General features: G+C 52.6%; 1 protein-coding gene across 13 annotated transcripts in view; it reads left to right on the forward strand.

Moving 5' to 3' along the window:
• Positions 1–16,011, forward strand: part of MTSS1 (MTSS I-BAR domain containing 1) — a 160,160-nt gene that overhangs the window by 117,507 nt on the left and 26,642 nt on the right. For all 13 annotated transcript variants that reach the window (XM_046019593.1, XM_046019655.1, XM_046019583.1 and 10 more), the window contains 3 exons: positions 9,009–9,093; positions 11,078–11,169; positions 12,554–12,628. In XM_046019593.1, the coding sequence (XP_045875549.1) occupies positions 9,009–9,093; positions 11,078–11,169; positions 12,554–12,628 (252 nt within the window). The remainder of the gene's footprint in view (positions 1–9,008; positions 9,094–11,077; positions 11,170–12,553; positions 12,629–16,011) is intronic.

The raw sequence follows: 16,011 nt of genomic DNA on the forward strand, positions 1-16,011 counted from the left end.
CAGATGGTGTCCCCAGCCGTGCCCTGCACAGTCTGGCCAGAGCGACAGCTGACACACGCTGAGGCAGCTTCTGTGATGCCCTGCCCGGGCAGTATTCCAGCCGACTGTCAAGGTGAAAGACACCTGACGTTTCAAGACTTCGGGGCTCTTGAAGAGCAGAGGCTGGAGAGGAAGGACAGACATACTCTCTCCTCGTATACGGAACCCGTGATGTTGATTTATTCTTAATATCCTGAGTGCCGTTGGCAGCAGAGCTCCCCAGTGGCCCGTGATGGTACCGAGCAGCAGAGTCCGTGGGACCTTCCCTTTCCATCCTTTATGGAAAGGAGGCCGGAGACACAATTGTCTTGATCTTTGTGATGTAAAAGTAAACAGCAGAGACAGAGGGCTGGGGACACCTTCAAAGGCTGGCTAGCCAAGGACAGCTGCCTGTCTGTTTCGGAGGCTTGGGGACACCGAGAGATTGGAGCTCGCTGCAGCCAGCTGACCGTGAACCTCTTGATACCACAGCCCTGAGTTCCATCAAATGACCGCTTTGTTGATGCATAACTAAGGACAAGCAGGCCTTTCCAAGGCAGACCCTCTGGACCACTCTTCTCAGCCTCTGGTCTCCTGAGATGCCTGGAAAGAAGGAATAACCCGGGCTTTTGTAGAAAGCACCTTTGTCCTGTTAACTTGCTTTCCATGTTCTCATTAGCCAGCTTCTTGGCGAAGGGCCGTATTCCACGTGGGAGAAGTGAGGGCCACGCTCTGGTGGCTGGCACATCGATGTGGGCAGAATCACTCTGGCCTCTGCCTTCCTGGAGGACGTGGCTGATTATTGCCACACCAGAGCCCTTCTTAATGTGCCCGTCGATGTAACCAGTGCTCCGTATTTCTCTAGAAACTGTACCAACCCCCGCCTTTAGCAAGCTCATAGCTGGCAGGCTTTTCTCTGTGGATCCACACAGTAGGGACCACTGTTAAATTATTTAATTATAAGGTATATAAATCTTCGCAATGTGCATGTCAAATCCAGAGCGGATATTTCTGCAAAATAAGTGGCGTGCTTGAAATAGGGGATAGAAACGAGTCGCTTCTTAAAAAGAAAGACCACCGTCGGATGGCATGCGGATGAGGCGGTTGTGAAAGATCGGGGACAGGATTGTGAAAACTTGTAACTGGGACACTCGGGCTGTTTCACAGGAAGCCCAAACTCTGACTCACAGGTGATGCCTTCGGGTGTGGTGCGCGCAACAGAGACCCGAGACCGGAGTCGGCAGCGCCGTTTACTAGCAAACAGTCTCCCACATTTGAGTGTAAGCAAGTTAGACCCTTTCCGAGGCCCCACAGCGAGTGGGGGGGCTGAGCTGGGCTTTGAACCCACATCGGTTCACTTCGAAGCCTCTCTCTTAACCCTGTGTCGCTATTGCTTTTCTTCTTGATCCCCGTGTTAATTTGGGACATGGCAGGGAGCTGCCACGACGTCAGGTCAGCCACGGTGAGCATGCTACCGTGGGGCTCCGTGGCCCGCAGGCTGTGTGGAGCCTCGATGTCACTCAGGTGGGCGGCTCTGGGGCTGGGGGTGTGGAGTGTGGCTGGGGCAGGGCCTCCAGAACTCCTTTGAGGTCAGTGGGGGAGGGGCCGGGGTCACATACCACAACAGGTGCGATCTGGTGTGCATGAAAGCAGATAGATTTTGGGAAAAGGTTCCTGATACAAACATGTCGCAGGGGCGGGTGACCGTCTTACTTGATACAAGTGGCGTATCTGGCGTGTTTGGTGCCCGTGTGCCCGGGAGCCACACACAGCCACTGCTCTTGGATCTCGTCAACTTCAACTGTGTGGACGCGGGAGGTGGTTTCATGCATCTCCATGCACGAGGACGGAGCCCCCGCCGGGCTCCAGAGTGTGGCACCTGTGTATAGATAGGGTCCCATGTCACCGATCTTCAGAGACACTGTGGGGCTGTCAGTGCTTCGCTGGCCTGTGTCCAGACAGAAGGCACGAGCCGTTGAGCGGCTAGAGGTCACTTTTGTGTTCCACGCCCCTGTTCCTCTGCGCCCGTGTTGGTCCCGTGAAGGAGCCCTTCCCAGCTGCATGGACGGTGGGGCTTCTGTGCCTGGGAGCGGGCACCTGTCCTCCTCCCTTTCATGGCTGCGTGGATCCTTCTGGTATTTTACACGGGAACATAAGCTGCCTCTGGTGCAATCAGTGGTCCCTAGGGCTGTCAGGGAGGGGGTCAGTGCCTGTTGACTTTATGGGGAATGTCCGTTGCGTGTTTGGGAATTACTGTTTCTCTAATGGCAAGTGGGGTAGTTTCTCCACATGAGCAGGGGGTGCCTGTCACCTCCTCTGCAGGGCGGGGCGGGGGGGTGGGCGCTGCCGTCCTGGGACAGAGGAGAGCTGTGGCTTCCCCAGGCCCAGCGCCCAGATCAGAGCACCGTCCTTATGGGAGAAGGTCACTGTTCCCCTTGACTGGTGGTTCTCAACAGGGGTGATTCTGGCCCCCCCGCCCAAGCCCAGGAGACATTTGGTAATGTCCGGAGACATTCCTGGTCATCCTGACGTGGGGCGGGCTGCTGGCACCTGGAGGGTCAGGGATGGACGCCGCGGGACGCCCCACAGTGCTCGGGCCAGCCCCGCATGACAGAGAAGGAGCTGGTCCCAGACGTGAGCCCTGCTGGGCTCGAGAACCCCTGTGGCAGGTGAGCGGCCCCGTCCCTCTCCTGGGGAGGCTTCCCGGAGCCTTCCCCTGTCCGGGGCTCTTTCTGACTGCTAATTAGGCTTCCAACAACTGAGCCTTCAGAGGGCCTCCGGCAAGCACAGAGACTTATTGTGGCCCCGAGCTCCGACCCGGGCGCTTCTTAAATCTTGCTTCCCCCTCCCCCTTCCCTCCCCTCTTCTTCCTCAGAAGCGGGGCCCCACAGACCGGCTTTTCAGCCCTCGCTGGCCACCTGCACGCCGGGGACACCACCATGACCGGCGCGTTAGTCCCCCGCTGTGTGGGGAGATGGAAGCCGCCTGCCAATGAGGCTGCGTGGAGGGGTAGGATGGGGCCGCCGGATGCGTGCCACTGTGCCACCTCTCCGCACAGCCACCTGGTAGCACCTTGCAGGGAGAAGGGCGTGGCCCCGTCGGACTTTTGTGGGGAACGACCATGGCTCAGTGTCTCCTTATTTTCCCTTGTCGTCCCCAGAATGGCATAAAGCAGTTCGTATTCTGTTTGTGACTTTAATGTGCCTCTTTGTCCTCAGTGGGGACGTGTCCAGCTCATCATAGTGGGAAAAGGCCTTTGGGTGTCAGTGAAAGTGGGGCTTGGATCTTAGCCCTCCCACTTCCCAACCCCGTGGCCCTCAGCAAGTTAGTTCACCCACCCGAGCTCCAGTTTTCCCGCTTATAAAGGGGGAACAAGAAGACCAAGCCCACGGCATGGCGTGAAGGTTGCGGTCCCTGTGCCATTTCGTAGCTGTCCCCCCCCCCCCCGCCCCAACCAGTCCGCTGGCTCCTCAAGGGTCAGGCCCTTGTCGTCATCTTTGGAGTCACTGTACTTCTTGCTGCATGGTGGACCCTTATTATGGGGTGCACTGAGTCTCCCAAAGAGATAGGTTGAAGTCTCCACCCCCAGCACCTGTGAACGGGACCGCACCCGGACACGAGGTCTCTGCAGGTGTGGTCAGGGTGGAGGGAGGTCATTAGCGCGGGCCCTGATCCAGTACGGCTGCTGTCTCCATAGGGAGAATTTGGACACAGACACATGCAGAGCAGGGAATGCCTTCACAGGTGCCTCGTGTGAAGACAGACACACCCAGGAGCCTGTCCCCTGGCAACCACGACAGACACGAGTGAGGCATCGGCCAGCGCCGGGTTGCCTGTAACCACCAGCAGCAGGCAGGAGGTGGAGATGATTCTCCCCTGTGGGTTTCTGCAGGAGCACGGCCCTGCCCACACCTTCATGTCACACCGATGAAGTGTGGGACACTACATCGTGGTGGTCTGAAGCCGGCTGGTTCGGGGTGCTTTGTTGCGGCCGCCCTAGGAGACGGGTGTAATAGCCAGTAAGCATTTGTGGAATGGTTAAGTGTGTTCAGGTGCAAGACATAGGATTCTGCCCCAGCATTCGTGCGTGCTCTGCTAGTCTAGCCTCTGGACTTTCTTTTTTTTTTCTTTCTCTACCGATTGTGTCCTTTGCAATCCATGCACTGTAGATCACCGAGCGACTTTGTGCTGCTTTATTATAAAAACCTTTGCTTGTCACAGCAGAAGGTGCTTCCATGCACCACACTGGAAAGAATGAGGGCTTGTGCTGTGAAGTGTATTTGTGTCCCAGCAGCTGTTTCTTTTAGCAGCAGGCTGCTTGCTAGTGCTCCGGAGAAGCGCGGGAGGCCTGTGCTCCTTGCCCTCCTCTCCTTTCAACTGGCAAGAAACAGAACCGAATCGAAGATGCTATAAAAACGTACCCTCTTGCAAAACAGGAACTCCAGGTCCAGAGGTTGCCTGGGCTCCGTGTGTTAGTTTGTCGGCTCAGGGAGGTCCCTGGGGATGCCAGGCCCTCTGTGTTCTGTCCAGAGGACAGATCTCATCCTAAGGCAGGTGTCCCCATGGCCATCAGGATAGCTGGTCAGGGCCATTTTCTCCATAGACCTTCTGTCCCATCCCTGAACCAGCCACTGCCAAAGGGGTGGGATTAGGTCATTGGTCCAGACTTAACCATCTGAGGATGGATGGGCTCTGGAGAGACACAGAGTGCCCCGGAAACTCTCCAAATTAGCAACTCATATGCAGTGTTGCTGGGCAGACTGATGCCCTCCCCGAAAGGGTCTCCATCCTCATCCCCAGGACCCGGGACTGTGTTGCCAACAGTACAAGGCAAAAGGACTCTGCGGTTGTGATTCAGTTAAGGATCTTGAGATGAGATTATCCTAGATTTTCCAGCTGGGTCTGTGTAATCACAAGGGTTCTTCTAAGAAGGACGTAGAGGATCAGTGTAAGAGAAGATGAGAGGACTGTGCAGAGGTCAGAGAAGAGCAAAGATGCTGAGCTGGCTTTGAAGGTGCTGGAAGAGGCCACAAGCCAAGGGATGGACGCAGGCGGCCCCTAGACGCTGCATGTGTGCTGCCGAAGCGAGCGTAGCCCCTAGAGGCTGCAAAGGGCAGGGAACAGGTTCGCTCCTGGAACCTCCAGAAGGAGCACAGCCCTCCTGACACCTGATTTTAGCCCCGTGATTTTGGGCTTCTGACTTCCAGAACTGTAAGATAATAAATGTGCCTGGCTTTAGGCCAGTAAGTTTGTGGTGATCACTTATAAAAACAATAGGAAGGAAATACACCATTGTTTCTTTAGGTGGACTTGCATCAGTCTCGACCTTTTCTAAGTGGAGACCCTTGTATTTATTTTGAATATTCTATCGTGGGTCCATGGAAGACACACAAAGATTTACAGATTGAACAAAAGACAGAACCAGCCCCTGGGCTTGCCACCAGGTATGGGCTTGCCAGCCCAGCGATCATCGCTCTCAGAATGGTAGATGGCGGCTCCTTCCTTCAGAACCAGTGCTGGGTGTGGGGAATCCAGAAACAAGTAAGATCTTGTCCTCACTCACAAGCTGCTGAGTGTCTCAGCCATTTGATTCCATAAATATTCTCACTGTCAAATCGGATTCCTTCCAGATGTCTGCTCTGTCTTTGTAGCTAAAGCCGGTTTCCTCTGAAGCTTTTTCAAACTTGATTTTTTTTTTTTTTTTTTGGTAAGTTTGAGCAAGGGTCAGGAAGAGCGTAAGATGTTAAGCACGTCCACAGATAGAGCTATTTTTAGGGTGCCCCATGTTGCTGCGATCAGCAGTAATTCTAGCAGACGAGCCCCGGGGTCCGTGGAAGGGGTCACCCGCCTGTCTCCTGCCCTGTGTCAGTGGGACAGAGATGCTGCTGTTTGGAAGTTGTCTTTGTGGTTTTTATTTCCTCCCCTCTCAGGCTTTCCTGTGCTGCCGGGGCCGGGCGGTGAGCACCGACAGCCTGTTTAGGAAGTGCTCGTTACTGTCCCACGGGGCAGCTCTTCCTGGGAAGCCTCTGGCTTTCCTGGGGGTGACACGTGACCGGTGGCCATCTATGGAAAATGTCTGGGAAGGTAGCAGAAATAATGGAGCAGAGAAATGGGGTGAGGGAAGTGACCTTGAGTGATCTTTTCCGACCCTGGAAGTCTCTCTTGAGGAAACTAAGGCATGGGTTATCCGTGGAGCAGCTGCCCACCGTTGTGATCTCGGTGGTGGTTTAGCAAGCACAGGAGCTCAGTTGTCTGGTACCGACTCGACATTTCTAGGCTCCACCGCCGGAATTTGAGGGCCGGGCTTTAAAGGCCTAATGCCCCTCAGAGCGTGTCGGGAGGTAAATTTAGCAGTATTCATTTAGGCTCCTGGCTCTGCCCCTGCCCTGCCTTCCTCTGTCTGTAGTCAGAGCCATATGCTGGAAATGCATAGGCCCTGGAGGCTCAGCCCGGGTCGGAACCCGCTTCCGAGCAGCATGACTTTGGACAAATTTGGACAAAATTCATATGTCACATGTCCAAAAAGAATTTGGACAAATTCCACAAGGCACCTTTCCTATCTAGGAAACGGGGATAATTGTCCCTGCAGAACCAGGAGTGTTTCGAGGATTGAGGGAGTTCGTTGGGTGCACGGCACTTCTCCCTGGGCCTGGTGCAGCCTGAGCTCTATCCAAATGTCTCCCTTTCCCATGACCTTCACCGCCGCCAGCCTGCGGCGTAGATGACCGCCTGGCACTCCCGCGCTGGTCTGTGGTCTCTGCTTTATCCACCAGGGCCCCTAGAACGGGAGTCCGCTTCCAGTTTATACTGTTGTCAGCAGCACTTTGAGGACCGTCCTCCTGGGCAAGGATTTGCTGTCGTCCTTGGTTGTTTCCTCTGGTTAATTTTCCAGACCTAGAATCGCCACGTTGAAAGAGGGGACTCGTTTTTAAAGGCTTTCCTGGGTGGACGCTGCCGGGTTCTCCTCCAGAACAGGGCTGGTTTACATTCTTTCCAGCAGGGCATGAGGGTGCCAGCTTCCTTGCAGGGCTAGGTTATTAACTTTTAATCAAATGAAGGCCCAGGAAAAATAGGAGATATTTCCCTGGGGATAAAGTGTTCCTGGCTTTTGCTCGTAAAGCAGCAGAAGCTTGGGAGAACCTCAAGAGCCCAGGAGGCCCACAGCGCACGTGCAGACGGCGCCCTCTACTGGTTTGCCCTGGTGGAGCATGGTGAGCCGCCGCGGATGGGGCTGCCCGGTGGTCTCTACCTCCCTCTAGTGGCTGCAGGTGCCAGGGGCTAAAGGGCGCCCATTCACCAGCACTCCCGGCTGAATTCTGCCCAGCTTCAGGTGACCCTTAGCCCTTGCTCAGTTTTCTTACAACGGTGCTTCACAGACTGGGATTTTTGCTCCCCAGGGAACACTTCATACTGTGTGGAGACATGTCTAGATGTCACAGATGGGGGGCCAGCTTCTGATTTGTGGAAGGTCAAGGCCAGGGATACTGCTAATTTTCCTACAATGCAGAGGACCCCCCACCCCCACCCCCACCAAAGAATCATCCGGCCCACATGTCAGTCATATTCAGGCCAAGAAACTGTGTTTTGTTTTTTTTTTTTAAAGATTTTATTTATTTATTTGACAGAGATCACAAGGAGACAGAGAGAGAGGAGGAAGCAGGCTCCCCGCTGAGCAGAGAGCCCGATGTGGGGCACAATCCCAGGACCCTGGGATCATGACCTGAGCCGAAGGCAGAAACTTTAACCCACTGAGCCACCCAGACGCCCCAGAAACTGTGTTTTAGAGGAACCGGGAGAGTTGTTCTAGAAGGCTTCTCTTTTCAGACTAAAACAGGATATAGAAATATTAATATTTAATACATATTACTTTTATTACTATTTTTTTTTTTTTTGGTTCTGGAAACCTGTTAGTTGTGCAGAATAAAACGGAAAATAGGAGGAACTGCAAAATAGCACGTTGGTGTTTCTAGAACAGCAGGTTGAGGGGGAGATGTGAACCATAATAATGTCACTACCACGAATAAGGGACATATTTCCCTGTTCACTTGGTTTGGTCGAACCTACCGTCAGTGCCGGCAGCTTTCCCTTGAAGGCCTTGTCTGTGAAAAATAGTGCTTTGTTTGCACCCCCTGCCCCGATTTCATGAGTCCTAGTATTTTCATAACATTCATAATGAGCTTTCTGGGGCTTGATGCTGGATGCCCATCTGTGGTTGTAGTGTGCTCCCCCACGCCCAAGTGCTGATTCAGGCATTGTTTCTAGCAGGGGGAAGGAGGGGAACTTTTCACAAATAATCTTGAAGAGAGTACGCCCAGAGGGAGCAGCGTGACAAGAATTTCGGGAAAATCAAACTGAATTAAGGCTTACTTTGACATATGTTGTGTCTGAGGACCTCTTTCACCAGCCTTACCCAAACCTTTAGAAAATACTCCTCTATTTCATTTTTCTTTGGCCTCACTTGTCTCTGAATGGCTTGGAGTCTAGACTACACGTCTTAAAACAGCTCGAGTGGCCTTATTAGCTGTCCTAAATGACGCTAAGGGGATTGTTTTGCCAGAAGTGGAAAGCAAAACAAAACCGAACAAAACAACAGCTTTTCCTTCAATATCAGATACTATTTTGATCTTCTTCCTTGAGAAATTATTTTCCACATTGCTGGTCCCGATCCGTTAGTGGGTTGTAAAATCGATTTCTGGGTCACAGTCGGCGTTTAGGGAAAATCAGAGCAGAAAGTACTACCGGGCATTGTATAGACTCAAGGTGCCTTTTATTCTGCTGATTATAGACAAACGTGTCACCGTATGTATTTACGTGTGTGTGTGTGTGTGTGTGCACACATGCACACATATACACACGCCTAGCGAGAGGCAGTGGCTTAGGTTTCGCCCTGTGCTGAAATCCGGCTTATTTTAGATGATTTCGTTCTCTTCAGGTTTTCCGTGATTCCCGCTTGCCTCCTGTGCTCAGCTCTGCCTGTGTTTCTTTTGCAGGTGGCACCAGGGAGATTGGCTCCGCCCTGACCAGGATGTGCATGAGACACAGGAGCATAGAAGCCAAGCTCAGGCAGTTCTCCAGGTGAGGGGTGCATCTTGGTCTGGATTTCGCCGGCCCTTGCTGGTTGCCGGGGAAGGGGCAGGCCCTTGCCCGAAGCACTGTGTGTTTCCCGCAGCATTGAAATGCCTGCAGCCCATCGAGCTGCTCACTCACTGAGCAAGTATTCATGGGCTGTCTGCCGCGTGCCAGGCTCTGGTCTGGGCGCTGGGGAGGCAGCGGGTGACCAGATGGCCCGGGTTCTGCCCGCTGGAGCCCACACCCCACTTTGTGCTCCGGTGGATCTCTCCTGGCCCTCCGCTGCCGTGAGAGCAGGATATCCGCTCTCTGCAGAAGCCTCTGGAAGGGGAGCCGCGGGGCCGGGGAGTGGGCACGTGCTGCTCCTCCATTTCCCATGGGCATCCTCTCCACCCTCCGTGCTGCCCGCCTCTTGTCTGTCTTGCCAGCACCCAGAACTGGCAGTGGTTGCCCACGGGGACTTGGAGTCACCAGTGTTCTGGTGAGGGGGGCCTTCTTCCAAGCAGACCAAACGATTCTGCTTGATGGATCGTGAGTTGGGCAAGGGATTGCTAACGAGAGACCTCTGCCCCTCCTGGCCGGGCCACCGTGGGAGGTGGCAGACCATGGCGGGAAGTGGCTGGACTTGGAGACAGATAGGCCTAGGTTTGAACCCCGGGCAGGCTGCATAGGTGTTGGCCTCTTGGTTGGAATCTCAGCTGCTGTAACATGGGGTGCTTGTGAAAATTCATGGAGTGCCCACACATTTCTAGCACAAGGCGCCCGGGTAGCCCATGAGGACCCTGCTGCCTTCCCTCCTGCTCGCTTCCGGGCCCTGCGGTGCCTCCGGTCCCGCTTGCCATCAGGTTTATTTGCAGGCCAGTCTGGGTTCCCCAGCCCGTCTGAGGCATGAGGAGACAGCGGTTCAGCGGGCGGTGTTTATGGAGCACCTGCTGTGTGCCACGCTCTGTCTTATGGCTTATGTCTTATGGCGTGGGCCGTGGCAGTGAGTAGGACCGTGCCCTGTCCTCACGGGGCTTATACTCCAGACGCCGCAACCCCTCTCACCTTGTCAGGCGGTGGGAAGTGTCACGAGGTGAAATCCATGGGTAGGAGACAGGCAGCCACTGTTCCATGCCGGTGTTTAGGAGTGAGCCTGTCCGGAAGGACGATTTGAACAGAGACCTGGAAGAAAGAAGCGAGTGCGCTGTGTTGATGGCTGGCGGATGCGTGAGGGAGGGGAGAACCCTGACGAGGAAAGGAGGGAATTGTACCAAGAACCTGAAGATTTTCAGGAGGCCCACGGTCAAAAAGTAGTCCGAGAGCACCTTCGGAGTAATTCTCACCAGAGCGATTCGAGTGATTTGTGGGCACTTCCTGATTTTCCTGCGACATCTTGGTGATGTAGGAACGTATCCATTTTCCTTCCTGGGGGGCCATGCCTCGCACAGTTCCTCTGGGTGGGGAGCCACCTGGGGACAGTGCACAGAATGACGGGACGTACCTGGGGATGCCTTCGCCGCTCTGATCCAGAAGCCGGCCCTTCAGCTTTTCCTCCCCCAGGCCGGCCACACTTGGTCTACACTCATGACTTCTCATCCCAAAGGCACATCAGAGTCATGTGCGTTTCTTTAAGAAATATAATATGTAATAATACTGGGGTCCCGCCCTCCAAGTTTCTGTCAGGCAGGAGGTCTGGGGTGCAGCTAGAAGGGTGACCCCCTGGCCTGCAGCCATGCCTGTGAACATAAGAGTGAGAGTATGAGCCGGGGAAATGGGAAGAGGGCTCGCCCCATCCAGTCATGGTGACGGCCCCCTGCCAATCCCTGGAGGGCATTCTGAGAATCAGGTTGTTATGAAATGGCGGGATTTGGACGTGAACTTGGGCTTAGGTACTGCCTTGTCTGGCACCCGGTTGTCATGATTTCCGTAGTTTTGACAACCGAGTATGAACCTTCACCACGAATGTATCTGTTTAATTTCTCCTTTTCTTTCCTTTTTTGGGAAAAAGTGCTTTGATTGATTGTCTGATAAACCCGCTTCAAGAGCAGATGGAAGAATGGAAGAAAGTGGCCAACCAGCTGGATAAAGACCACGCGAAAGGTACGGGGCGCGGCTGTCCGCTGCCCGGCAGCGCGTGCTCCCGGCAGAGCCACCGGTGTGGCCGGCCGCCGCCTTGGGCCCCTGCTGGCGTCCCCCGTCAGGGTTCCCTCTGGTTCCGCTTCTCCCATTTCAGCGCTGGAGGTTAAGGGCCCCTGAAACCTCCCTCAGCGGCTGATGGCCCAGGCTCTCCGAGGTGTTAGTTGCGATCGTTGAGTGAGACCTGGACGGTGACGACAGGCTTCGATGCCAAAGTCTCACACGGAAGGCATTCTGGCACATTTCGAAAGCCAGCCTCTCAAGAGAGGAGCTAACCTGGGTGTCCTGCCCAGGACCGCCACCCACTGGAATGTGCTTCAACGCAGGCGACTCTGCACCGCGCATGCCAGGCCCTGGGGGCAGAGGGGTGCAGGCAGATGCCTCCCAGTTGGTCTTCCTGGGCCCAGAGGCTGGGGTGCTGGCAGCGGGGAAGGGCAGGAGACGTTGTCCTGCGACCTGCACTGCGTGCTGGGGAGGGAAGGCATTGGGGAGCCTGGAGGCGGGAGGAGGCCAGAATGAAGGGCTGGCGCCAGCAGGTCCCCAGAGCCCTTGTGGCGAGGGCCCGGGAGTGGTGGCATGGGGCTCGGGGAAGGGAGGCGTCCAGGAAGGCTGCGAGGGAACTGGCCGAGGAGGCAGTTACTTGAATATGAGGGCAGCAAAGGAGGAGAGAAGGTCAGAGCTGTTGTCGTTTCAGATGTCCGCGTCTGCGTGACGGCGGCACCGACAGAAGCGGGCGTCCAGGAGCAGGGGTAGACTGGTGGGGGAGGAGGAAGCCATCGTTTGGGGGGACGTGTCGTCTGCACGTGGGCCGCCCCTCCTCCGGGTCTAGTGCCTGCCTTGGCCCCAGTGCGAGAGGAAGGCTAAGGCACCTGGGCCTTCCCCAGTTTGCCCCCACGCCGTCCGGTCTCTCACGCTGGGGTCTTGGGGCTCTTTGCTGAATTGCAGCATCTGCCCAGCGTCTTGCCACATGGATTCTTTTTTGAGCAAAACACTGCGAAGTTGGGACTTCGGGAAAGCAAGTCCTATTTTACAATTTCCTGATTTGTGAGCCGAGAAATTATGGATTTTTCACTTTTAGTAAAATATCCCCCCAAATGACGTCTTCCTTCACAGCTGATATGAGTGAATGCTATCAGGAAAAGACCAAGGCGCATTTTGTGGTCTTTTATGTTAATAACCCCCGTGCTATAAAATGTCAGCATGAGATTGTTATCATACGGCGTTCTGGATAAAGCTCTGTATTGCGTATCGTCGTTTCTGCTTTCTCTGGTGAAAGTAATGGTTCTTCCTTAGAATGTTTTCCATTGAGCAAAGTGGTAAAATGACTCAATATTCTGCTTTTTTTTAGAATATAAAAAAGCTCGCCAAGAGATAAAAAAGAAGTCCTCAGATACGCTGAAACTGCAGAAGAAAGCAAAAAAAGGTAACTCTACACATTCTGCCATTAATAGCATTACTTTGGGGAAACAAGCACGTGCTTGGTTTTGACTTTGAAGCCGAAAGCATTTAATTCAGACCTCGTTGCATATGGCCCTGGGGAGCAGGAGCACGTAGCATCCATCTGAATTAAAGTCTTCAAGTGCAGAATATCTCTTAATTTGAGGCCCTTGCAAAGTTGTACTTGACTTGTTCCCTCCCCCCACCTTTGTCTCCCAAAATTTGACAGTTTCCATGCCTATTGTGTGTTGTAATGAAACCTATAAATTTCTTGGAAGCCTCGGGATCATGCATAAAAGCCTTCATGCAAATATCCTACTAGAGTAATTATTACAGAAATTACGTCCTTTTCTCCTTCATCTTTCACAGCCTATAATCTCTGAAACCCTTTATTAAGCCTTGTGAGGATGTTAGAAATGGCTGCAGTGGGAGCCTGTGTGGTATAGAGGGAGTTTTCACGGAGTTCATGAGTGTGGGGGCTCCCTAGGGAAAACCAGACCAGGGCAGCGTGGCCTCTGCCCACCTCCCTGCCTGCTGTCACCCACACACAGGCCCCCTGTGAGATCTGTGACCCAGTTCGGCTCTTCCAGCGCAGACTGGGAACGTGCAGAGAAAAATCTAGCTGCATCCACTTTGTAGGCATTTGTGACATTTTCCTAAGACCTAAAAATCTAGGGTCTCGAACTTGAGATGGTGGCAGTCTTTCCAGACTATTCTTGATGCCAGCTTTTTGAATTTGTTGTGTCACAACTGATAAAATATTTTTGTTTTTCCCATGAGGTTCTTCTGGGTTTGGTGTATGCTTGGGACAATTTTTAGGGAAGCGTTCCCAACACCAAATTTCCTCCTTTCCTAAATGGTCAGTTCTCATTTGGAATAAGAGAAAAATATATTCAGAGAGCTGGAGTGTTTGGTGGAAGGGCGGCAAGGACTAGACAGTTTTTTAAGCTTTGACATTTCTCAAATATGTCTTCCCAGTTCTGGTGAAAAGCGCAAAGCCATTTCATGATAAGGGCAGGAGAATTGTCACCCATAACCCGGTTTTCTGTGAGCATTGGCCTCACTTGTTTGTTTTGGATGTGTCTTCTTGGTCTTGGTGCTTTTTGAACATGTGCTCCATCTTCCTGGTGCACCTGGGAGCTAGCATTGGACAAGTAACAGGGTTTGAGCCTGGAACATTTCAGTGAGTCTAGAGGTAAATGCTTATAAATAAAGCAGCCACCACTTGCATCGAATCTGGTGTCCCATGGGAGAGCTGGCTGGTCAAAATTCAGAACTGACTTCCATGTTGTTGACAGCTTGGCGTGATGATGAGATGAAAGGGATTTGGAGGGAAGACCCAGGAAAGACACAGGTTGGGAAAGGTTTGGAAGTTTGGTAAAAAGGATGAAGGAAGAAAAAATAGCTGTTTTCCCTTAGCTTTTTTTAGCTTTAAGAGGCCTTAAGTTCTTGGCTGCTGTGATAATCCTTTTATCTGAATTCTGCACGGAGGCCGAGGCGGAAACAGTGCTCGTCTGTCACTCAAAGTCCCTGGCATTGTCCAATTAGCACAATTTGGACCTACAGGGCAAGCCTGATGGGTTCATTGCAGTCCAGCACAAAATGAAGTTTCTGGCAATTAGATTTGACCAAGCACTGGGTCAGACGCCTAGAGAAGGTAATGAGTTCCCCATCAAGGCATCCGATGGAAAGCTTCAGGACACCTAGGGTGCTGGACTGTGTAACACGAAAAGACGCTTCTGGATCCAGGATTGGCCGTAGAATTGGCATTTGGTTGTGAGGCTTTGTGGGGCACTTGGCCTGAAGGCAGAGAATGGAGGCTGTGACCAGGGGTTTCTGGAAGCATTCTCTCAGCCCTAGCCACATAGCTGGAGGTCTTAGGCACCACGTCCTCCTAGACAAGGTGGCCTTGGTGGTGTAGTTATGTACACGTACCAAGTCAGATCAGTTGCTTGTAATGTTCCAGATGATTTTCTCTTTACTCCAGAGTATCACCAGAAAACAGTTTTCTTTCTTTCCATTATAAAAATATTTTTTTCTAAGATATATAAGCACATTTTTTGGACTGAGTGCACACATTTGTGTATTTCTGGGGTGAATGGAACCTTCTAGGAGGTACCAGAATCCTCATTCTGGTTATAATGGAGTGCTCTCCCAGAAGAGGGATAGCCTGAGCACGGAGCAGGAATGCCACAAGTTACAGGCCAGCAGAAATCGGTTACTTGAGGCGTCCAGTGATTTGGGGTCTGGTTACCTGAAGTTTCCCTTTCCGCCAGAACTGCTCTCGGGGCATCTGCCTCACCTCCCACAGGTGGTGGCTTCCTGGATTCTCAGCTTATTGAGCGTTGGTAGTTTCTTCTGAGATCTACATGATGCGTTACGATACTTCAGGTCCTTTTTATATTTTTCAGATACTTGCTTCAGATCCTTTTTTTTTTGTCCTGATGGAACGGAGCCTGATAACCACATAATCACTTCACTTTTAATGTGTTTTCAGGAGATCACCAAGCAGCTTTCTGCCTGCCTTTTTAAAAAAAAACTGTGATCTTTGATCTAAGAGCTCTTCTGACTCTCCTTTTCAAAATTTCAAATGCTTTTGTGCACTTAAGCATGGTGATAGCGCTGCCCTTGACGTAGGCAGACACACAGGGGACGTCCTTTTTGTATGTGGCTAATTTAATTTTCACTCTGCAGATAATCACCTTTTGTCACATGTTTTCTTGGGTGTTTTTCCTCCTCTTTATTATAAGAGAGTGGTAATTTGTAATCGAAAGGTATTTGAATATTACCATCCAAAAAAAAAAAAAATTCAAATGTTTTTGGGGGATTTGATTAGGTTTTATCTCAAAACCATTTCAGAACGACTTGGCATCTACTCCAGCTGTGAGCGGGTGTAGCTATTTTAGCGGGAGGCAGGCTTACCCAACACCTGCCAGGAGTAAACACGAGGCAGATGCTGGGCGCTGCAGAACAGTAGCCGCCCTTGGAGATGTTCCAGGCTGATGCCCAGGATTAGGGACCCAGGGCAGAGCCAGCCTGATTGACAGGCACTGGGGAGAAGACTGAGGCCACGGAAAAGTAGGGTGTGGCGTGGAGCAGACCCAACAGCCCGAGCTCTAGAAGGCATCCGATGAGTCCTAGGCAAGCCCTGTGGCTTGATGTCAGCTCAGGTCCCAGGGCTAGCGGAGACTTCACGGGGAATGAGCGTGGGTCGATTGTGGGAACCGTGTGCTGCTCTTGGCTTGTTTTGCTGTCTTACTGTACAGTCAGCAGCCTCGCTTCTCCTCTAACTCCCAGATTACTATTAATTTAAATGTAAGAATTAATCATGGTCAAGCATTTCTGTTTCCATCTGTAACTCCTGGAAGC

The sequence above is a fragment of the Meles meles genome, chromosome 1, assembly GCF_922984935.1.
Source record: "Meles meles chromosome 1, mMelMel3.1 paternal haplotype, whole genome shotgun sequence".
In the NCBI taxonomy this organism is placed as follows: domain Eukaryota; kingdom Metazoa; phylum Chordata; class Mammalia; order Carnivora; family Mustelidae; genus Meles; species Meles meles.